Source organism: Schistocerca serialis, chromosome 11 (genome assembly GCF_023864345.2).
Source record: "Schistocerca serialis cubense isolate TAMUIC-IGC-003099 chromosome 11, iqSchSeri2.2, whole genome shotgun sequence".
NCBI classification, from domain to species: domain Eukaryota; kingdom Metazoa; phylum Arthropoda; class Insecta; order Orthoptera; family Acrididae; genus Schistocerca; species Schistocerca serialis.
The window spans coordinates 55,388,621-55,412,968 of record NC_064648.1 but is presented as its reverse complement, the minus strand read 5'-3'; the positions used below and the strand labels follow the sequence as shown (position 1 = coordinate 55,412,968).

Genomic DNA, 24,348 nt, shown 5'->3' with positions numbered 1-24,348 from the left:
CAAAATGTGAATGAGTTTATATCAATGAACACACTTTTCCTCAGCCACTTTGCATCTGTTTCCTGTGTAATCACCCATTTACTGCACGCAAAATATGAGTGACAATACTGCCTTTGAGCTATACCTCATGGTAAAAACAGAAACTGAGTGGGCCAAAAACTTTTCTTATCTGATTGCTTTTTCTTTTCAGAATGTAGAACTGAAGCGATGGACCAGGAGCCAACTAAGTGGATAAAAAAAGATGAAACTGATGAAGTACAAACTGAGTTACACTTCATAGTAAGTGGCTTACTTGTATTTCTTAACAGGGTTTCATTAATTTCTGTGTGCAGTGTGATGCGTGAATACATACAATTGATGCCATACAGCTGGAAACATGAATAATTCGGTTTACTAAACTGATGAACTTACTGTCTTAAATATGACATTTTGCACAGTGCATTGAAATAAGCCTTGTATTAAACCTCACATAGAATTGAGCAAGAGTTTCAATTTAATGTTTAGTAAACATGCAAAACTTTTTTAATGCACAACCCAATTATACTGATAAACTGGTTGCCATAAAGTGGGTATATTCTGCTCTGATACACTTCTTTTGAATGACAACCTTAATGTGCAACTTAAGAATGATTATGACTGTAGTGAACCTTAGCTGTGCCATTAAATTTATAAATAGTATGGCTGCAGTTAATGCATTATTGCAGTGTATCGTGGTATGGAATGAGAATTGTTTACTTTGAGTATGTGAACCATATGTAAGTAGAACTCTCAGCAGTAAAGTTATGTTTCAGACAAATATCACATGGAAGCATAAATTGTTACACGGCAGAATGAATTTGTATGTTGACAGCAAAGTTTTTATGAATCCATGGGGCTACACATTAAATATTGACAGGTTTGTCCATAACCACTTTCTGCATTTGCTGCACATTGTTACTCATATTGTTTGTGAAACTGTCACAATGATACAGTTACTGGTGTAAATAATCTTACATATACATGTCACTTGAAATCTGATGTAGTGCAACCAGTTGTAGGGTATTCACCTATCAGCAGCAAACAAATTCACTTGGTGCCACTAGTATTTTTATCCTGCAAATGAGAATTGAGCGCAGTGACACAATCACGCAAACTACTTGTGAACTATCTGTGCTGAAAAAATCTGTTTCAACATACATCTTGAGTGCAACTGCAGAAGTCCTGGGATAGCATTAATGCAGCATTTGCATTTGAATATATGTGAGTACTTTAATATATATTATACAAACTATGTGAACAGTTTGCAATTCATTTGACAAGCATTATCACAACAGTAATCCTAAACAATCACTGTGAGGAAATGATAGGAAAATAAATATACTAAATTTTATTAAATACAGTAAAAGAGTGGTCAGACCCAACACAGTTCAGGCTTTGGCTTTGAACCCTGATGTAAAGATGGTTTGGCATTCAGGATGATATGTATGCACAACACACATCATGTAAATGAAAAGCAGTTTGAAGATCCATTGACTTTGGACCTAAACTGGAGAACTATTCAAAGGCTACAAGGTTAAAATGTGGTTCTAGACCCACTCCCCCCTTGTAACATTGGTTGTAGTGGGAGTCTGATTCATAGTGCATCTCAAAGCTTAGCCTATGTTCAAAAGTGGCAGTGTGGCTGTGAGCTGACAAAGTCTAGAAATGTGAAAGCCAAGTAAAGGATATGGTAACAAATTGATCAGTAGCACAGCCTAATGTTAACCAAAACATCCAAATGGTGCCCATAACGTAACTTTTTACCTACAAGAAGTCTTCTCATACTCTGTGTGCTGTGTTAGTCGATGAACTGAACTTCCCTATGACCTTAACATTGTATCAGTTGAAAGCCACCTTATTTGCCAAATTAATTAAATGTTAATTTTTAATTGGTGTATATTTTGGGCATGAGCTCATGCTGGAAAGTAACGACACAAAATTTCTATTCGGAAATTATTGAAGCATTTTAATTAAAACAAACTTAATATTTAACATATTTATTCTTCGTGCTTGTATATTTATTTCAAACATAGTCACCTTGGCACTGAACACCTTTCTCCCAGTGAGACACCAGGTTGTTGGTGTCGTCACTGTAGAATGCTTGACTTCGTTGGCAGACCCACAGCCTCACCTACGCTTACACTAATTCATCACTATCAAAGTTAAGTCCCTGAAGGTGTTCTCTAAGTTTTGCAAACAGTTGAAAATTCATTGGCTCAAACCGGGTCAGTATGGAGGATGATCAATAATAATGAATCAAAGGCGTCAGTCTGTTGCAGGTGCAAAAAAAAAAAAAGTTGTGTATGGTCTGGCATTGTCATGCTGAAGGAGAGGGTGCTCCACATGTGTATGAACTATTTGAATTGGTGCTCTGTTGTCTGAGGGTTTTCTCACATCCTGACACAGTTAAATAACACACACACACACACACACACACACACACACACACACACACACACACACACACCTGTTCATCAGGAGGGTGCTGCATACTCTGTCAGCAAAGTGGTAACATCAACAGTGTCATATGCATGACAACTGATATTAAGAACAGAATCAAAATTTTGGAGGCATTATTTTCTGGCACACCCTTGTAATAAATTGATGCATTTTACAGTTGCCTCAAATGTTGCAGAATGGTTCCCTTGGCATTGCCCAGCATCCACTTGGAAGTCATAATACTAAATCCATATACACAGCAGCCAAAACATTATGATCACTGATCTACTGTCAGTATAAACTCATCCAGGCAATAGCATCTCACCTTGTCTTCTAGTCAGACACACACACGTTGCATGGAGTATCAGTGAGCATCTTGTCTTGTTGTAAAATAGGAAATGCGCACAATCTGAGTTTGACCAAGAGCAGATTTTGATGGCCTGAAGGCTTGGTATGAACGTTATGGAAGCTGCACAGCTTGCCGGGTGTTGAAGTAGTACTATGGCAGTTGTCTTCAACACATGGCAAAACAAAGGTGAGACCATGGCCAGACGTTATGGGGTTGGGCAAGTAATCCTCATCACAGATGGTAGACATCATAGGCTAGGCAGACTGGTAAAACAAGACAGGCAACAAACTGTGGTGTAACTAACATCAGACATTAATGCTGGGCAGAGTACAATTGTGTCTGAATGCACAATGCTCCAAACACTCCTAATGATGAGTCTGTGCCGCTGATGACCCACGCCATGACATCGACAACAACTGAAATAGGTATGTAACTATTGGCGCTGGATGTTAGCACAATGGCCGAGCACTGCGTGGTCTGATGAATCCTGATACCTTCATCGTGCCTTTGGGAGGGTGCATTTCCGTCACCCACAAGGGGAAGAGCCTCTTGACTCCTGTACTGTAGGGGCCTCCATTATACTCTGGGAAACAACTATGTGGGCACCCATGGGTCCAGTGGAGCTTGTGTGTGGCACTGTGTCACAAAAGAAGTATTGTAAACTGGTTGCAAAGCACATCCACCCCTTGTGTTGTTGTTGTGCTCTTCAGTGGCAAGACTGGATTGATGCAGCTCTCCATGCCACTCTATCCTGTGCAAGCTTCTTCATCCCCGAGTAACCACTGCAACCCACATCCTCCTGAATCTGTTTAGTGTATTCATGTCTTGGTCTCCCTCTGATTTTCACCCTCCACCCTTCCCTCCAATACTAAATCGATGATCCCTTGATGGCTCAGAACCTGTCCTACCAACCAGTCCCTTCTTCTATAGGGTGTCGCACGAAATGTGTTACCATTTTGTTTTTTAATATAAACTTTATTGTCAATACAATCCGAAAGGAACATATGCTACAATGAAGAGTCATCCATGGAGATTTGTTCTAACTCAGTACATGCTCAATATGCCCACCATTTTGTTTCCCAACTTTCTTCAAAGGAACGCTGAAGTTAGTGAGTACCCTACAGCACATGTCTTCCCTAATTTCACTGAAAATTTAAAGAATAAGTCTTGTGAGCTCCATTAAATCACGTGGACAGTTCAGGAATTTTTTTCCCTTTAGGTACCCCCAAAGAAAAGAGTCACATGGATTGAGGTCTGGACTATTGGGGGGCCAATTTTGTCCATCATTGAAGCAACCTGGAAACCTGAGTGAAATGATCCACATGTCGAAATGCTTGTGTAAAAACTCCAACACAGTGTTTGCAGTATGTGGCCTTGCTCCATCTTGCATGAATCACTGTGTGTTGAAGGGCAAGGCAGTAGCAAGAAGCTGTGGAATGAATCTATTGCGAAGCATGCTCAAATAACGTTCGCTGTTCAGTTTCTTCAAAGAAAAAGGGTCCAGTAAGTCCGTGACTGGAAATTGCTGCCCACGCTGTAATCCTCGGAGCATAATGTCATTCATGAAGCACTTGTGGGTTTTCAGTGGCCCAAAAATGTACATTTTGTTTGTTAACCACACCATCTAAATGAAAATGCGCCTCATCTGAAAACCAAACGTTGTTGAGAGTTTCTTCCCTATCCTCCACCCACTGAGCAAACAGTAGTCTCTGCTGCTTGTGTTCTTCAGTGAGCTTCTGTGCACTGGTCATCTTGTATGGGTACATGTGGAGGCCACTTTTAAGAATGCATTGAATGGAGCGACTGGGTATTCCCAGTTGCACTGCTGCCTTTCTACACAATTTCCTGGGACTTCTCTGTACAGCAACTCGTACTGCTTAAATATTCTCTGGCGAACAAACAGGCTTAGGCCGAGGTCGCTTCGATTCCAATACTGTTCCGTCCTGTACAAATTTATCGTACAACCCGTGAATGGTCTTCTTTCAAGGGACCCATCGTGTGTTAAACTGTTGTCGAAAACGCCTGTGAGTCACAACAAGGCTTTTCGTTTCATGAAAAAGTAACACAATTGCCGATCGTTGCTGTGTTGTCAGTCTTCCATTGTCAGCCATTGCTGGTTACTAGTCTCCTAGTGGCAGTATCGTGAATTACATGTCATTTCGTAACTCATTTGTTTATCCAAGCTCTGCTGGTACTGCTGTAGAGATCCCAGCGGAGTATCTAATGTGTGGTGTAAATTGTAAAAGAAACAATTGGTAACACATTTTGTACGCCACCCTATAGTTAAGTTGTGCCACAAATTCCTCTTCTCCCCAATTCTATTCAGTATCTCCTCATTAGTCACATAATCTACCCATCTAATCTTCAGCATTCTTCTGTAGCATCACATTTTGAAAGCTTCTGTTCTCTTCTTGTCTAAACTATTTATCGTCCATGTTTCACTTCCATACATGTATACACTCAAAACAAATACTTTCTGAAAAGACTTCCTGACACTTAAATGTATACTCAATGTGAACAAATTTCTCTTCTTCAGAAATGCTGTCCTTGGCACTGCCAGACTACATTTTATATTCTCTCCACTTCAACCTTCGTCAGTTACTTTGCTCCCCAAATAGCAAAACTTATCTATTACCTTAATTGTCTTATTTCATAATGTAATTCTGTCATCATCACCCAATTTAATTTGACTACATTCCATTATTCTTGTTTTGCTTTTGTTGATGTTCGTCTTATATCCCTCTTTGAATGTGCTGTCCATTCTGTTCAACTGATCTTCCAGGCCCTTTACTGTCTCTGACAGAATTACAATGTCATTGACTAACCTCAAAGTTTTTATTTCTCCTCCCTGGATTTTAATTCCTACTCAAAATTTTTCATTTGTTCCCTTTATTGCTTGCTCAATATGCAGACTAAGCGACACCAGGGATAGGCTAAAACCCTGTCTCACTCCCTTCCCAACCACTGCTTCCCTTTCGCTCCTCCCCTTTTATAACTGCCATCTGGTTTCTGTACAAATTGTAAACAGCCTTTCACTCCCTGCATTTGACGACTGCCACCTTCAGAATTGAAAGAGAGTATGCCAGTCAACATTGTCGAAAGCTTCTTTAAGTTTACAAATACTAGAAATGTAGGTTTGCCTTTCCTTCATCTATCATCTAAGATAAATCATAGGGTCGGTATTGCCTCACATGTTCCAACGTTTCTACGGAATCGAAACTAATCTTCCCTGAGGTCAGCACCTACCAGTTTTTCCATTCGACTGTACAAAATTCATGTTAGTATTCTACAGCTATGACTTATTAAACTGATACATCGGTAATTTTCATGCCTGTCAACATTTGCTTTCTTTGGAATTGCAATTATTATATTCTTCTTGTAGTTTGGGGGTATTTTGCCTGTCTCATACATTTTTCTGACCAGATGGCAGAGTTTTTTTCAAGGCTGGCTGTCCCAAGGCTATCAGTAGTTTTAATGGATGTTGTCTCCTCCCAGGGCCTTGTTTCAACTTATGTCTTTCAGTACTGTCAAATTCTTCATGCAGCATCGTATCTCCCATTTCATCCTCATCTACGTTCTCTTCCATTTTCAAAATATTGCCCGCAAGTGCATCGCCCTTGTATAGACCCTCTATAGGTCTCTTCAGTATTCCAGTAGGCAGTGTTTGTCTTGCCCCTAGTCATATATGCCTCTACATCCTAAAATTTGTCCTGTTACCATCCCTGCTGAGCCATTCTGCACTTCCTGTCGATCTCATTTTTGAGACGTTTCTATTCCTTTCAGCCTGCTTCATTTACTGCATTTTTATATTTTCACCATTCATCTATTAAATTCAGTATCTCCTCTGTTACCCAAGGATTTCTACTAGCCTCATCTTTTTACCTACTTGATCCTCTGCTACTTTCACTAGATATCTCTCAAAGCTACCCTTCTTCTTCTGCTGTATCTCTTACCCATGTCCTTGTCAATGGTTCCCTAGTGCTTTCTGAAACACTCTACGATCTCTGATCCTTTCACTTTATCCAGATCCCATCTCTTACAATTCCTACCTTTTTGCAGTTCTTTCAGGTCTGGATAGATATCTGCTTATTACACATTGCAACCTTCTCCAAATGTCGGCGGTATCTTTCAGTCAGCAGACAAGATTGGCCTGTATGCTTTTATGCTGCATGTGTCCCTTCATGCTTCCACTTCACTATCTCATCAGAAACAGTGGACGTAGGAATGTTCAGGAGTGTGGAAAGCTCGCATACAGACATGTGACACCAATGACACCCTATCATCTGACCACATTCAAAGTCAATGAGCTCCGCGGAGTGCCCCATTTTGCTCTCTCACGATGTATAATGACTACTGAGGTCTCTGATATGGAGTAGGTGGCAGCACAATGCACCAAATATGAAAAAGTAAGTTTTTGGGAGTGGCCCGAAGCTTTTCAGCACATAGTGTATGATGAAGTTGTGCTCTATGCAAAATTCTACCAGACGGCTTCCTCTTTCATTCCTTACCCACATTCCATATTCACCTCCTCCTTTTCCTTCTCTTCCTTTTCCTACTATTGAATTCCAATCCCCTATGTCTATTAAATTTTCGTCTCCCTTCGTTATCTGAATAATTTCTTTTATCTCATCATACATTTCTTTAATCTCTTCATCATCTGGGGACCTAGTTGGCATATGAACTTGTACTACTGTGGTAAGTGTGGGCTTTGTGTCTATCTTGGCTACAATACTGCATTCACTATGCTGTTCATAGTAGCTTACCCACACTCCTGTTTTTTATTCATTTTTAAACCTACTCCTCCATTACCCCTATATGATTTTGTATTTATAATCCTGTATTCATCTGACCAGAAGTCTTATTCCTCATGCCATCAAACTTAACCAATTCCCACCGTATTTATCTTTACCCTATCCATTTCCCTTTTTAAATTTTCTAACCTGCCTGCCTGATTAAAGGGTCTGACATTCCATGTTCCAATTTGTAGAACATAAGTTTTCTGTCCCCTGATAACGATGTCATCCTGGAGATCTGAATGGGGGACTATTTGACTTCCGGAATATTTTACCCAAAGAGGACACCATCATCATTTAATGGACAGTAAAGTTGCATCCCCTCGTGAAAAATTACGGCTATAGTTTCCCCTTGCTTTCATCCGTTTACAGTACCAGCACAGCAAGGCTGTTTTGGTTAATGTTACAAGACCAGATCAGTCATTCATCCTGACTGTCGCCCCTGCAACTACTGAAAAGACTGCTGCCCCTCTTAAGGGACCACATGTTTGTCTGGCCCCACAACAGATACCCCTCCGTTGGGGTTGCACCTACGGAACGACTATCTGTATTGCTGAGGCACACAAGCCTCGCTACCAGTGCCACGGTCCATGGTTCATGTTAGGTCCACTCCTTTGTGACGATCATGTTTCCCATTGAGTAAACGTTTAAGTGTCAGGAAGTCTTTTCTGAAAGTATTTGCATTGAGTGTGGCATTTTTCATGAAAACAATGCACCATTTCACAAGGCCAGGAGTGTGATTGAGTGGTTTCAGGAACACAGTGGTGAGTTCCAATTGATGTGTTGGCCACCCAACTCGCCAGCCCTGAACCTGGTTGAACAGATCTGGGATGTGATTTAACATAACGTCAGAGATCATCCCCCCTTCCAGAATTTATGGGAATGAAGTGGCCTGATTGTATAAATATGGTTCCAACTTCCTCCAGTGATCTATGAAGGCCTCATTGCTTCTGTGCCACTATGTCTCCCTACTGTTGTCTGTGCCAGAGGTGTACATACCAGCTTTTAGATGAGTGATGATAATCTTGGGCTGATCAGCCTATGGCAGTTACCATTATTGAAAGAAGGTTGTATTATTGTAATGATTGTGATGGTATAATGATACTGCCACATAAAGTTCGGCTAAACAGTACATGCTGCCCACGAGCCCTGCATGACTCACCCTCCAGTCCAACTTTAAGACACCGACTGCCCGTGAGATCCACTGCTGTTCCTCTACACCCATTGTTGCTCCACAATGCCCACTGGTGCCACGAGCTCTGAGCTGTGAGAATTCGAAGAGGGAGCCCACCGTGGTTCAGCCTCCTCCACCAAACCGAAATCCCCCGTCCCCACCATTAAGGAGCCCTTTACATATGCCTCTCCTTGATATGAGTAATGTGCATGTGTGAGGCTTTACTCGTCCATAAATTCAGAACCAGGAGGTTTTCCGAACTCACCACCCTGACAATCTAACAGGGTCCCAACAACTGAGGAGCTAGCTTGCTATCGAACCCTAACTCCCCCTTTTCAGCAATATTAGGGTTTCGGACTAACACTGTGTCCCCAGCGTTTCCAATGAACCGTTTAGCCCCTTACTAACAGATGGATAACCTGTGACAGGCAATTTTGGTATTATGTCTAGCCTGGCTCCAGTTGTGCTGTGTTACTGCTAGGGTGACTTGTTCTTGAAGCAAATCATTGATTGACTACAGGTTGACAAGAGGAAAATTGACTGGATGTGCTAACATAAGGGATACTGGAGCAGCCTCCAGGGACTTGGGTTGTGCAGTGTTAAAGATAAAATTGAGCCACGTTGTCTGAGCCTTGTTGTGAAAGATAAGCACAGCCTTCAACTTGCAGTTCACCTGGTCAGCAAAGTATGCTGGTAAAAGGATTTGTGGTCACATCTTTAATTCCATTGTCAAAGCAGAACCTCACAAATAGCTGGGAAACAGAAGCTATCAAGCATCCTCGGTGGCCTGGAAACAGAAAAAATTCATAACAAATGCTGGCCAGCTGCCAGGAATGTCATTTCTCTGCTCGGAATGTGTCAAAAAAACGAGAAAAGTCAGCCATGATAACTAGTAGGTGCCTAATACACACACACACACTTGATGAAGTGGACCTATATAATCCATACAAAGTTAATCCATCAGGCATTCCTAACAGGTAGGCTCTAAGAGCCACTTGAGGGAATTCAAGTTCAGCTCAGCTCCCTTACGGCTCTCACACTCTTCCACCAACCTCTGGACAGCGTTATTCAGGGAGGACCAGGTGACATGTTGAGTGATCTTGACCCCACCAACCTCCAGGCTTGCTTATACAGGGAGGACCAGGTGATGTGTCGTCTGATCTTGACAACAGTTTTATAAATGCCTAAGAGGTTATTATGGAAATAATAAGCCAAAACCTAACTAAGAGCTTGATTGTCAGTCTCTAAACAAAATTCCTGGTCTTCAAAATAAAATCTGAATTTCTTAAGGGCAAACATAACCACCAAGGCTTCCCATTCATACATGGAATATTTCATCTCCGCAGGTGAAAGTTCCCAAGGTGCATTGCTATAGGGCATCAACATGCAACACCTCCCCTGCCATTCTGTTCCTGTAGGAGGACAGCTACCACTTTCTACTCCAGAAGAATTAGGTGTCTGTCTGCAAGAAGAACATGACCTCAAAATTTGATATGTCTAATACTAGTGGGTTACTAAGCACCACCTTAATGGCTTCAGAAGATTCTGGATGACTTTCATCCCATGTGAAATTTCTTAAATCGCTAAGGCACCCCACTAATTTAATAAAATTCGGCACAGACTTTCGAAAAAATTTGTCATGCCTATGAACCGTGCCACAGCTTTCTTATTTCTAGGAGCTGGAAATTTTCGCAAATCCTAGTACACTCCTGGTCAATTTCAATCCAATCAGTGAAACTAAGATGTCCCAAGGATGAAACCTATGTGCCAGTGTCATTTTAGATGGCTTTACAGTAAGTCCCACCTCCCTCTGGTAAACCAGAACTGCCTCAAGATGTTGCAGGTTTTCAGACAGACTAGAACAGTAAACAACCATGCCATCTAGGCAATTAGAGACACACTTGAATGTGAAATCACCAAAAACACAATCTAGAAGGCAAGACATAATGGTAACTCCCATTGGAAAACCAAAGGGCACCCTGTTAAAATTGTGGAGGTTCCAATCTGTACAGCAGGCAGTAATATACTTGAAATCCTCTGTTAACATGATCTGATAATATGCGAGATTGAGATCCAGGACAGCAAAATACTGAGCCTGACTGCACCAAGTAAACGATTATGCAGATTGGGAAGTGGCACAGATTCCAAAACTGCGTTCTCATTAACTGCACAATAACCCACAACAGGATGAAACACCCCACTGCTGCCCATAGATACTGAGAATATGGTAGAAGCATAGGCTGAAGTTGAGGGATGGAGAAAACCTCTCTGGAATGTCATTTGTAAGGCAAATCTTGTACTGGATTTTATCAGTGATGTCCAATCTGTTAGTTAACATCTGTGGTAACCGATCAAAAACTTCCAGTACCAGCATCACCTCTACTGGATGAAGGTGACTGAGCTGAAATGGCAAACATTGCAGTAACACACTATGAATTCCTGTGGCAACCTGACAGGAGCACAATGTGAATGTTTCAGCTGGGTTAAATTTAAAATAAACAACCCTGCCTTGACAAACTAGCACAAACCCACTACCACTTACAAAAACACACTGCAAAATTAAGTTCACTGAAAGATTTTTACTTACTATCCACTTTACAGGCCAAGAAAATTTTCCAATACTCAGTTTTGCCAACCAGAGGCAACGTGTGCCCAGTGAGAGCTCAACATTGGGAGGACGGATGCAAACAAGGCAATTGACAGGTATGGCGGAACTTCAAATGCCACAGATAATCTAAACGAGAAACTGAACTACCAGAGTTGAGGGGGGTGCACATTCGTTCCTGGTTAAGTTGTACCCAAAAATAAGGCAGGGGTTCCCGTACCTCGGACTTGGCACAGATCCAGCCCTTAGGCAGTAGAACACTACCGTGCCTCTTCCATTCTGTGTGATGTCGGCTGTTTGATTCTCCTTCCATGTCACCAGACATCGCCATACAAAATGCCAATCTTTGTTACACTGGGAACACATCCTACACTTTTTCCTTATGGGTGGTCCCCTTTTAAATTACTTGGAATCTCAATCCCCATCCTGATAATGGCACTTAAACCCCCATCACTGCTGGTCTGCAAAACTCAGACTTCAATAGCAGACACCAAAGCCTCTAATTCAGTAAAAGATGTGCATTTATTAGCGAAGGTAATCCATGAACAGTCCTGTGGCCACATTTTCTGTAATATGTTATTGAGTATTTGTATCTCTGTGACTTGCAATTCCAGGTATGGAATGGTCATATGCATTCATCTATGAACCTAGGAAAAGGTTCATGAGGAAACTGCAATAGCCAAAAATGTTTATGCCTGAGTAGCCTCTTAATATGAGGTGACAATTTCAGGCCAATAATTGATTTTTACAACTCCCTTGATGTTGCACTTTCATGTAAAATTCGATTGAAAACATGGCTTAACACAGGGGGTACAGCATCTGAACAACAACATTGTCAGTGATGGCCAAAGTGTCAGCATGAAACATAAATTTGACCATGATCCATATGATGGATTTTACCTGTCTTTAAATTCTACATTGAAAGTTCCATTATAGCTTGCAGCAGTAACATTATTTGGTATGGTAATTTCCCAAATTAATTCTCCTGAGGTCCTTATAGGTGTCCGTAGCATTCCTACTACTTCCAGCAGTTATGTCGGTGGGAGAATCTTGTTCACCACCTATTGCTCCTAATTTGTCTAAATAAAGGCAGCTGTCCCTGTAACTGCAGAGCTAATGTAATATGCTCAGAATAGAGATTACATTGTGCAATACCGCACAAGTGATTATCCCAATGGATCAATTGTGCCTGAATTATATGTATTTGCTTATGATGGGGCTGACTACTTTCTAAACACACTACATTCTGACACAAGATTGTCATGGCCAGAGCTCAAGCAGCTAGTGCAACATGTACCTCCATGGTGCAGTTGGTACTAATCACCAAGGGGTCGTCCACAAGTTGGGCACACCGCCCTTACATGGAAGCTGACAAACTTTTAATTCGTAGATAAACTGTTGATTTTTCAATGAGGACAAACTGGGACAGTTGTGGGACCCCATGTTCCGCAGTGGATACCTGCAAACACACACCTCATGGTGAATGACAGTATGACACCTTCCCCCTTTACTTCCAGGAAAATAACCATTGCCTGTTACCAACCAAACATCCAGCAGGAAAAGGGGAAATTAAGTGGAACGACTAGATGGATTGGGGTTCACATGAGTCTCCATTGTTTATTAAAATGTTTTTATTTAAGAATAATAACTAAAGTCAGATACATTAGCAGGATTACAAACACCACTCCGAACTTTCAAATTTAAGACATTACACACCTTAGTTTAGTGACAATTTAAATAAAGCAATAGTTAACGACTAAAGCTGTGTCTGACACCAGTTCTTAGATTTTAGATTCAAAATTTCCATCTTCACAAACCGCAAATGAGAAAATGCTTCAACAAATAATTATATGGAAACAGATGGCTCTTTAAGACAACACAGAAGCATAACTCATCTCAAAGGTTAAAACTGAATAGCTATACTGGAAGACAGAGCAGTTTATAGCTGCCTCGGGACCCCTAGAAAAAGGAAATTCTTAAAATACACCTCCAATTGGATCTAGATAATTTAATAAAGTAAACAGGTGCACTGATTTCTAGAGCTACCTTCAGGCAGACAGACAGAGCAAGTTTCTAAATCTTGCACCAGTGAGCAGTTAAGTAATTAAAAAGAGAATGAGCGTGCACCGATCGATATAACTGGCTTCAGACACAGTGAAAATTCTATTAAGACATACTGTAGAAAATCCCTAAGTGATTCAGTATGTGAATGTGCATGCATAGCAGCTCAAGAACACCCTTTAAAAAGGAGAACTAGTAATTAGTAGTCAGAACCTACTTGTAACAGTAAATAAATAACAGGTGAGAAAAGCTCACTTCATGACAACTTTAAAATAACAAACACTTGAACAATTAAATCTGGTAAGCAGTAACTCACCCAGAGATGGAATAAATTTCTTTCACTCTCCACCTCACAAATGGCCAGTGAACGAACACGAAAAACATTCAGAGCTCAGTAACACTTGATGGTTTTACACACTTTTGCTTTTTCCAGTCTCTGAGCGTCAAATGTGCCTGTTACTTACCAACAGGCTATATTTTCACAAGTCTGGATGACATCTGAAGTGACGTGTGATTGACATAGAGATGATCTCCATGTGACCATTCTAACAGTGCTCGACAGTATGTACAGCAAAGGCACTCGACCCAACAAACCCCCAAAAATCAAAATGTACAAAATTTTAGTACAAATTTCGAATAGTGATTTACGCAACTTGAGTGAAGGCAGCCTATCGGTAGCTGGCAGTGGTGAATTCCCTGAGGCCGATATACGGAGGCAATGTTAACAGCCACAGCATGATAAGCATGCCCTGAGTCCAAGTCCAAAACAATCAAAGTGTGCCACAACAGTAGAAAACTGGAGCAGACTAAGGAGCATCTAAATTCCACTGTCATTCTCACTTAATACAACTGCACGGCCAGGATAGTTGGGTAGATCAATGGACTCGTCAGATGATTCTCATCATAAACTTGGTCTAAGGCTAAACATGGTCACGCTTAAAACAGTATTCAGGATTACCAAATCATCGAATCTACTGCTAAACATGGGGAATTGAATAGCAATAACAAGCTTGTCTAGTTGCTAGACACTGCCCTAACCCCTTCCAAGGCAATGCCACAAGGTATTAAGTCATGCAACACAACTGAAATCGCGCAGTTTTTCAGATGAGAACGCTTGTTGCATATTGTGACTTCCACAGAGAAGAACAAATAGCAAATACAGATAGCCAAGACCACACCAATGTACTGTCTTTCATTAACACATGTGCCTGCAATTATTAACTTGACAGAACTTTTGAAGGGCTATTAGTCATCCATTCTGTCAATTGTGGCTGAATGGCAAATACTGTTGACGTACCCTACGTGGCTCTTATCGTGCCCCGTGGCGCCCCGAGCTCCAATCCAAAGAAGTGACATCACCAGGTGCAGGATGGGAATTCAAAGAGGTACCCCGCCATGCCTCAGATAGTAATAATAATAAAATCATAATGATCATTATTTGTACTAGTATATTAGTATTATTGTAGGCAGTTAATTAATACAAAAATCAATTAATAAGATGTCTTTCTATCTTTTGCCCAGCATCTCTCTTCAAGGCATCTTCTTTGCGTACACCATTTTGCTTCATTATTTTGTCGATATACTCTTTCTGAAAGTTAAGTGGTATACTTTGTTTCTATCAGTAAGACGATTTCCAATAAAAAATTATTCTTTGGCTGCTAATTATCTAACATCCTCAACAGATCCCAATATCAGTTTAATGATTTTCTTCCTATGCTATCACTGTTTCATTTGTTCTCATTTCAGTCATGATATGCTGGTGCTGTTCCATAAATAATCTTTCCAGAACTTTGTCTTCTTTTGAGATTAGCAAGTAAAACCCATAGTTCAGATCCACAGAATAGGACTGGTGTAGCCTGTAGCCTACTCTCTCTTTTTGTTCTCTTAGAAACGTGCTTGTCCCACCAAAAGGAATTCATGAAGTTAGAATAGTATTAAGTAGTGTGCCAACGTAGGGTGTGTGTGTTTAATAATTTTATCATAAATAAGCATTCAGTGCAACAAGGTTTTGATGTAACTGTTCTAGACATTTTATTATTCTGATCATAAAAGTAGTATGAGTGATGTGGCACTTGACAGTCCAGTTTCTGCTCCCCCACACAGTTGGTTTAAACTGTATTGTAATTTGATATGAACAACATTGATTTTATGAACAACATTGAAGTCATTGTTTCAGGTAGTAGCTGTGTTATTTTACTTCATTACACTACCATTATATGCATATGTAGATAATGAAGCTAGAAAATATGATTGAAAACAATAGCATAGGGAGAAGGCTGAAATGAAAGATCATAATGAATTTTCAAAGGCATTGTCATTAATCAGTCTTACAATTTTTTGCTGCCTCCCATTGAAGTATACCATAGTGAAATCGCCACTCAGAATTTTGAACTCAAAAGAGAACACTTAACAATAACTACTATTTAGTTATAAAGTAGTGTGATGGTTGGGGTTTATCTGTGTGATATATTTTATATAATATGGGAGGACTGTGACTGCTTAAAAGTACTTATTACAGTTTGTTATTTTTGCCACAGGGCCAAGATTATCCATGCAGCTTGAATGTAAAAGAAGAGTTGGAGGAGGGTGTGAATAAAGAGGTAATTTTAGAATTTATATGACTACGTGGAAGTAATCTTGTTTAGTTGTGGTGAAAATAATGAGATGGTAATCAATTATGTGTGTATTCACTTTAGCAGTCCTGTTTTTACTTTAGGGTAAAGATAACAAGGGTTACAGTATTACAGTATGCTCCAGGTTGGAAACGAGGAAACCGGTAAAATAGAATATTTTGTTACACTTTACCCATATGGATTTAAACATTATCTTTGAGCAGGTGAAGTAGTTTGTGAGTTTGTAGAATTGCTTCTTTACAATATAAGTGCAAATAAAAATTAAATGAGATAGCATTGATGAAGTTATATGAAAATTGGTACCAAGTCCCAAGACTCAAGCTATGATTTCCTGTTTTAATGAGTAGTTCCCTTAATGGTTCCATGTATGTGAACTCCAGCATTGGATGTTTTTATTCGCCATGTGATACTGCTGTGACAGTTACAGAATCATTGAAGGAATATCTACACAAAGTAGTGCAGAAAAAGTAGGTGATCCTAACCTACTGTCTGATGTCTGAGCATACATTGCAAGTGGTATGGACAGGCAGTCTTGTGAAGTACTTTAGAACCGTTTTCTGAAAGCTATCTTAAGCTGCTGGTTTAACAGCCCACACAAAATTGAAATAGTTGAAATACTGCAACTATAAACAGGCTTGTCCTTACAGATAGTATTAGTACAGAAAGGGGCTAGTGATCATGATGCCAGCACAGCGACAGTGGTAAATGAAACTTCCTGGCAGATTAAAACTGTGTGCCGGACTGAGACTTGAACTCGGGACCTTTGCCTTTCACGGGCAAGTACTCTACCATCTGAGCTACCCAAGCACGACTCACGCCCCATCCTCACAGCTTTACTTCTGCAAGGTTCGGAGGAGAGCTTCTGTAAAGCTTGGAAGGTAGGAGACGAAGTACTGGCAGAAGTAAAGCTGTGAGGACGGGGCGTGAGTGGTGCTTGGGTAGTTCAGATGGCAGAGCACTTGCCCGCGAAAGGCAAAGGTCCTGAGTTCGAGTCTCGGTCCGGCACACAGTTTTAATCTGCCAGGAAGTTTTATATCAGCGCACACTCCGCTGCAGAGTGAAAATCTCTTTCTGGATGGTAAATGAAGTTAATGAATCCTTTAAGAGGGCTAGGTGAATAGATTTGCTAGAAAGAGCAGGTAAGTAGTTGTTAACATCCCATTTAAACAATGAGAATGTCATTTACTTCCAATATGATCTACATAGAAGAAGATGGACAAACACTAAATGGACTGTAAATCACACGCTGAATAAGTATGTGGTGAGTAACTGGATTACAGACAGGAAAGACCCACTATGGGAAAACACTGAAGAAGCAGACTGTTGTACTCTCAGTTCAAAAAAGTATGCACAGTGGTGACAGCCAAGTGCTAATGGAAATTCTTCTGTCCGTAAAAAGATCTATGCGTGAAGCATACAACTACCACCATCATACATGCGCAACAGATTTTACAGAGAACACGAGACATTTCTGGTCAAAGACTTCTATCCAGGCAGTCATTGACCAGTCTGGTGTGGCTTTGGAGGAAAGCAGAAGGTGGTCACTAACCCCTCTCTGTATTTAGTTATCAAGTTTGTGCAGGAGGATCATACCAACATATTGTTGTTTCACTGTCACACAGACTCCTGTATTAGGAACATAGTAATAGGATCCCTGGAGTAGAGAAGCAACTGGAAGAGTTGAAAACATAATAGTTGCCATGTCCCAACCGAATCACAAATAATTTGTCCAGAGAGTACTCTACAGCATTTTCCTCATACTTAGCTTGCATTTATTTGAAATCTCTCGCCTAGTGCAAAGACTCGGGCAGCTGGGAAAAAGTTCAGGTGGCTTCTGTATATAAGAATGGTAAAAGAATGTACCTGCAAAATTACAGAGCAATATCATAATGATTATTTGCTCCAGAGTTCCTGAACATATCCTCAGTTCAAATATAATTAATTTCTTGAAGACAGAAAAGTTTTTATCCACAAATCAGCATTGATTTTGTGCAATACTCATCTTGGTCTTCTATCAAATTACATACTGTGAACCATGGATGATGGGCAACAGGCAAGATTCCACATTCCTATATTTCCAGAAAGCATTTGAACAGTGCACCACTGCATACTGTAAATAGAGGTATGAGCATATGGAATAGGTTCCCCGATATATGAATGGTGCAAAGACCTCTCAAGTAACAGAGGTCAGTACTTTGATCTCAACAGCAACTGTTTTTTTCTGAGACAAGAGTATCATCAATAGTGCCACAGAGAATGGTGCCATATCTGTATATGAAATGATCCGATGAGCAGCATTCTGTGCCTGTTTGCTAATGGCATTGTGTGTGGGGAAGGATCATCACTAAGCGACTACAAGGATACAAAATGACTTGGACAAACTTTTTATGTGGTGTGATGAATGGCAGATGCAGAAATATTCAAGTAACTGCAGATGAGTAAGAAAAACAATCCCATAATGTTGTATACAACATCAGTACTCTACAGCTTGACAGTCTGGTCAATAAAATGTTTAGGTATAACATTGCAGGGGCCGGCCGGAATGGCCGAGCAGTTCTAGGCGCTACAGTCTGGAGCCGTGTGACTGCTACAGTTGCAGGTTCGAATACTGCCGTGGGCATGGATGTGTGTGATGTCCTTGGGTTAGTTAGGTTTAAGTAGTTCTAAGTTCTAGGGGACTGATGACCTCAGAAGTTAAGTCCCATAGTGCTCAGAGCCATTTCAACCATAACATTGCGAAGTGATATAAAGTGGAACAAGCACGTAAGGATGGTAGTAGGATGGGGAATAATCAACTTTTTTTGTATTTTGAAAACTGTGGTTCATTTGTAAGGGACACTACGTATAGAACACCATAGAAGTGCGTAGTAGTAGTAATTGTTGTTGCTGTGGTAATAGATGCCATCCACGATGCACCGCTTGGTGGCTTGCACAGTTTTAATGCAAATGTACATGGACAGCAGCCAGAAAGAAGATAATCAAGCTGCAGATTCCATGTGAAATGCATTCTCAAGCTTTATAAGTTTGGTAAGCCCGTTTGTAAGGCTAATAAGTTGTTAACTGGCGTATGTGACAGGGCCAAGGATCAGTCATCTGCTTGTGTCATGAAGAGAATACATGACTGAAAGCTAAACATAAATATAAACTAGAGGTAAAGCTGTCATCAGCCTGGAGGTTTTAAACACCGGAGTTCTCTACTACACACAGTCCTACTGACTACCATGTGCTGTTACCCTCTTTCCACATCTGAACTGATTTACCTAACTAGTTACAAAGTACCTGCTGTTCAATGATCAAGGACCTTTGGATTTGCAGTGTCACAATTACCCATTGAGCCACCAAGTACTAGAAAAAGGCAGAAGCACTTTGCAGTAAAGTCCAGAGCTATAATCCTTATAACTCCATATGGAATGCACTCCAAAAGTAGATGATGAACACACCAGAGGTCACATGACCATAAAGTGTAGTTAGCAGATTCAGTTACACAAAAAACGGTGCTGAACTGACACCTTTCTGCCATTCGAATTGTTCATTTATGGAACAGTGGTTTGCACATGTATACAAACAGGCAAAGGTCATTCCAGCTTTTAAGAAAAGTCACAGGAAATACGTGCAAAACTACAGACATACCTAGTTGGTGCAAAAATCTTCTTGAATGATTTTGTGATCCTGTATGACGGCTCTTGAAAAAAAAATCAATTCATCTGCAAGAATGGAAATGGATCCCATTATTTCTGGTCATGTGAAACTGTTTAGTCTGCTTCTCCACAGTGCTGCCACAATGTAGTCAGCCTGTAAAGTGAGACCATAGTTCTGAAGCAGTATCTGTGGGAAAGCTAGCAAAGTTGATGTGCCTTTCAATGACTTAGTACTTCTGCTATGCAGTTAGTCATTACTTTATGCCTTAAATTACGTGAAAACAGTAAGATACATTAGAACTGAATGGTACAAATGGATAGGTGTGATGTACCTGCCATTACCACATTTTAAACATACAAGTACCTTCTCTTGTGATGGTGTGCAACAGTCATAGCTAATCCACAAAACATATGGAATGAAAATGAATGTTTGCATAACTGCCTACTTATTTGTGGCAAAAAGTATTTTAAGAATAGTTATATATGTTGGCAATATAAGAATATTATTTAGTCTGAGAATCCTACTTTCACTACTGTTTGGGGGTTACCACCAATAGCATGCGCTTTCATTAATTGTACAAATTTCACCCATATTCATTCTTGCCCTTCGTCTCCCCTCCGCTCTTCTGATGCTACCATCCCACAGGTGTGTCATCTGTCTCTTCAGTGTACATTCCATGGCTTGCTAAATATTTCAAGGGTTTCTGCTCAATGTTTCAGCCAGCTTTGGTCCAAACGTATTTTGAACATAACAGCTTTCTTGGAGGGCATTACATTCTGGAACTACAAATACATCAAGAATTTACTGTTAACATGTTGATGGTAGTATGGTCTTTACTTTGTATGCAGTCTGACTAGCGTGCATTCATCAGAGGACCTCAAACAACTGCCTAGCCCAAAAAACGCTTGCTTTGTGTAGTGCACCACTGACCCATCAAGTATTTCTACAATTCTCCACCTCATAACGCATTTACAGCAGTCTGCAGTTTGGGCAGTCAGAGAATCGATGAAGCCTTTGGTTGAGACCCTCCACTCACGCCAAACCAAAGGACTTGAATCAATTCTGGGAATGCTGATACAAACTGTGTGCGCTGCATGCACTCATGTGTGACACAAGGGCTCTTCGCCATTTCTGCTACCTCTCAATATAAACTGAAGGTGGCCTCAGAACCCAAACGATGGGTATCATTGGCACCAACATCAGCCACAACTTGTAGACAGCCACACCCTGTGTGTTTCGTAGCCACAGGCAGGACATTTTCCACATCTCAGATGAGGCTCCATGGCAGACATATTCAGTACACATAGGATTCATTTCCAGTCTGGATGCCATTTCCCTAAGGAGCTCCATAATGCGTTTGACGTTGGAGGTCCTGATAAACTAGAAAACTTCTCTCCTCTTGGGCCTGTCTGGACCCTGATGAATGAACACCTGCCAGTCCACTCACAGGGTCAATGGGTGAGGCAGCCTCCACATCACTCTCTGCCTCAAACAGTGCAAACTGTTACGACCCATCCCTCACCATTTGGGGAGCACAACTCAGCCACATTGGGTACACCACAAGGTGTCTTGACAACAGAGCCAGTGGGCAAAATAGGTGACACCTTAGGCATCCTATGTGATGAGCCAGATTCTCGGCCCCCACTACTACAATAGGCAGCAGCCTGAATGCTGCTGAATATGGCAAAACGCATCTTCAGCTGTTGGTGAACTGAGGCCAGCTCCTCCATCTGCACATAGTGTGCACACATTATATCCATTCCAGTACTACTATTCAAGAATTAACAGTAAAACACACAGAGAAAGCTATATATGTAGCTTGCTATTGTTCTGATGTTTCACCAGTGGAGGCTAATGCATTATTGCACTGTGTAGCTTTTCATTCAAAAGAATTAAGATCTGTGCAACAGACCATGAATACACTTTAAAGTTACTAAAATATGGGATTGCACCTCTTTACTACAAAAGCATGGAAGGAATGTAATCATAAAACGAGAGAGAGAGAGAGAGAGAGAGAGAGAGAGAGAGAGAGAGAGAGAGAGAGAGCTACATATGAAGGGCTTATTTCAATAGTGGTACAAGTCCATTACCTCCACTTATCTGCTTATAATGCTTCTGAAATTAATGATCCAAACAAAGAGAAAGAAAGGTTCGTGTGTAGCAAGAACCCATATGCTTGATTAGTGATATCTCAACTGCAGATTTTGCAGCACTCATTTAACTTTAGGACTCTGTATCTCAAGATGAACAAAAATGGACTTGTACCACTATTGAAATAAGCCCTTCATATGTAACTTGATTCTGAAACAACCCTGATTAAATCAGGGTATTGTTAGCAGTCAAATAATGTACGGGCTTCACCTTTGTTTCAAGTAACGGTAGCCTAATGCATACATGCTAATTGATTTTGAGGGCTATGGGTGTTATTTCAGGCAGAATTTGGCTGCTCAATAATGCTACATTCAAGGAGCAGGGATTGTTGACTAAAGAAGGTCATGAAAGTTAGCCCGAGGTAAAGTTACATATTTTTGGTTAAACATAAATGGAAGGAATCACTATCGCTGCAAAATAAATTTTTATTCATATCTAATCTCAGAATGTCAAATATGCATGTGTTGTCTGTTCTTTTGGACATGTCCAAGGGGACAGACAGCATTTTGATCCTGCCCTGTCTCGCTGCACCCCCAGCCCTGCCCCACTGCCCCCCTCCCTGCCCCCCCGCCACGCCTCCCGCCCCCATGACCCGCCTCCCCGCCACCACGCCCCGCCTCCCCGACCCCGCCACCACGCCCCGCCTCCCCGCCCCCGCCACCACGCCCCGCCTCGCCCTCCCCTACACGCCCCGTCTCCCCGTCCCGTCTACCACTACCCCCCCGCCCCCCACCCCGTCTCACATAAGCCCCCCCCGTCCCACGCCCCATCTCCCACTACCCCCCCTCACGCCCTATCTCCCACTACCCTCCCCACTACCCCTCCCCCACCCCCACACCCTGTCTCCCACCCCCTCCACACCCTGTTTCCCACCCCCACTCCCCGCCCCCAGGCCCTGTCTCCTGTTCCGCCCTCCCCACCACCACCGCCCGGTCTCGTCCTCCTCTCTCCCCCTGTATGACAGTGCCATGTAGGAACAAGAGACAGATGCCCTGATACGTCACTTTCTTTGTTTTTCAGTTTCTTGAAGACCCATTAAAGGCTGGCGACCCTAGTGTTTGCGTAAAGCAAGACCCTGAACTGAAACGCCATGCTTCTGGATCTGAGCATAATGTAAGTTTTCACACAAGCACTGTATTGTGCAGGAAGTGTAGTAAGAAACTCTAGTTAGATGTGTTATTTGTAGGGTATTACCAATAGTATTTTAACAGCACTTGTAACAAGCATATCTTTATGAACCATTACTGTTGCATTAATTTTTTATTGTGATTCTATGTAATGAATGCCTTAAGTACATATTTGGTGTAAACGGAGCAAGGAAGACTTCCTCTTGGAAGTAATTGTTAATCTTGTTACACCTCTGTGTCAGTGCTGTAACATATGTGGAACTATGACATGTGATGGGTGTATATTCTAGAGTTCCCAGTCACTATTCACTGTAGTATTTACATCATTACTGAAATTGTGCTGTGGAATTCCTTATGATTTTCCTCCGGTACACATGACATAAATTTGCATTGTTCCCTAAAGAGCAGGCACTGAAAATACATGGTGATATGGCAAGAAGCTGTGTAAATAACATTAAATTTGGGTAATTTTGATGATAATGTGTGGAATGCCACATTCATTTGATTAATGACCAAAAATTCCTCTTGTTTATGGGTTTACTGTTGGAAGATTATTTGCATCTTTATATTATCTGAGTTTAATTTTGAAATGTTGCCACACACATATATCAAATTTGTATATGGGAGTACAACCATCCGATAGAGTAGGCCATAGTGCCTCTGAAATCAGAGTGGATTATGTGACAGGAATAGAAAGTGAAAGTATGCCAAATAAGTACTGCACAATGGCTGATAGCAAAATCAGGGGCAATAGAACTGATATGAATGCATTCTGACACACTCTCTTCCCAATTGATAAGAATCTCTTCAAAGTTGGATGATACTAATGAGAAAAGAATATTGAGAGCTGTCATATACACACAGAAGATAGCAAGCAGTTATAATTCACAGATTGTGTTCTTCTTTCAGTCTGTTGAAGATCCATTGGGAATATCTTTGTCCACTGATTTTATCAAGGAGGATCCTGAATTAAATATAACTGAGAATACTGTAAGTATTTACATCTCTGATGTATTGCATGTATTCAAGTCTTTTGTTAAGTGTGTAGAGTAAAAGATGCATTGCAGTGGAATTGTCACAGATTGTCAGTTCTCTGGAATTTGTTGATGTTCGTAATTGTAGAGTATTCTTGTACTCCTGCACTTGACTTTCATATCACCTCTTACATTCTGACTGTTTTAAATAGTAGTGGAAGGGGACTAGTGGCTGGTATAATCCTGTTCTCAGTAGCCCTTGTTGTTATCAACTACATTGTATAATGGTTGTCTGTGATGGTCGCGAAATTCACATTTAGATGAAGTGTAAGTTCTAATAGTGTAGATAATTTGAGAAATATTCCTACTTTCAACAACTTCTGAT

The 24,348-nt window shown here is 41.0% G+C and overlaps 1 protein-coding gene across 6 annotated transcripts in view; it reads left to right on the top strand.

Moving 5' to 3' along the window:
* Nucleotides 1–24,348, top strand: part of LOC126427088 (zinc finger protein 43-like) — a 106,671-nt gene that overhangs the window by 1,576 nt on the left and 80,747 nt on the right. For 5 of the 6 annotated variants that reach the window (XM_050089276.1, XM_050089275.1, XM_050089274.1 and 2 more), the window contains exons 2-5: nt 191–279; nt 15,977–16,039; nt 22,883–22,975; nt 23,899–23,979. In XM_050089276.1, coding sequence (XP_049945233.1) covers nt 208–279; nt 15,977–16,039; nt 22,883–22,975; nt 23,899–23,979 — 309 coding nt within the window. In that variant the 5' untranslated portion in view covers nt 191–207. Of the gene's footprint in view, nt 1–190; nt 280–15,976; nt 16,040–22,882; nt 22,976–23,898; nt 23,980–24,348 lie in introns of those variants that run through there. The other variant, XM_050089277.1, reaches the window with a different exon arrangement.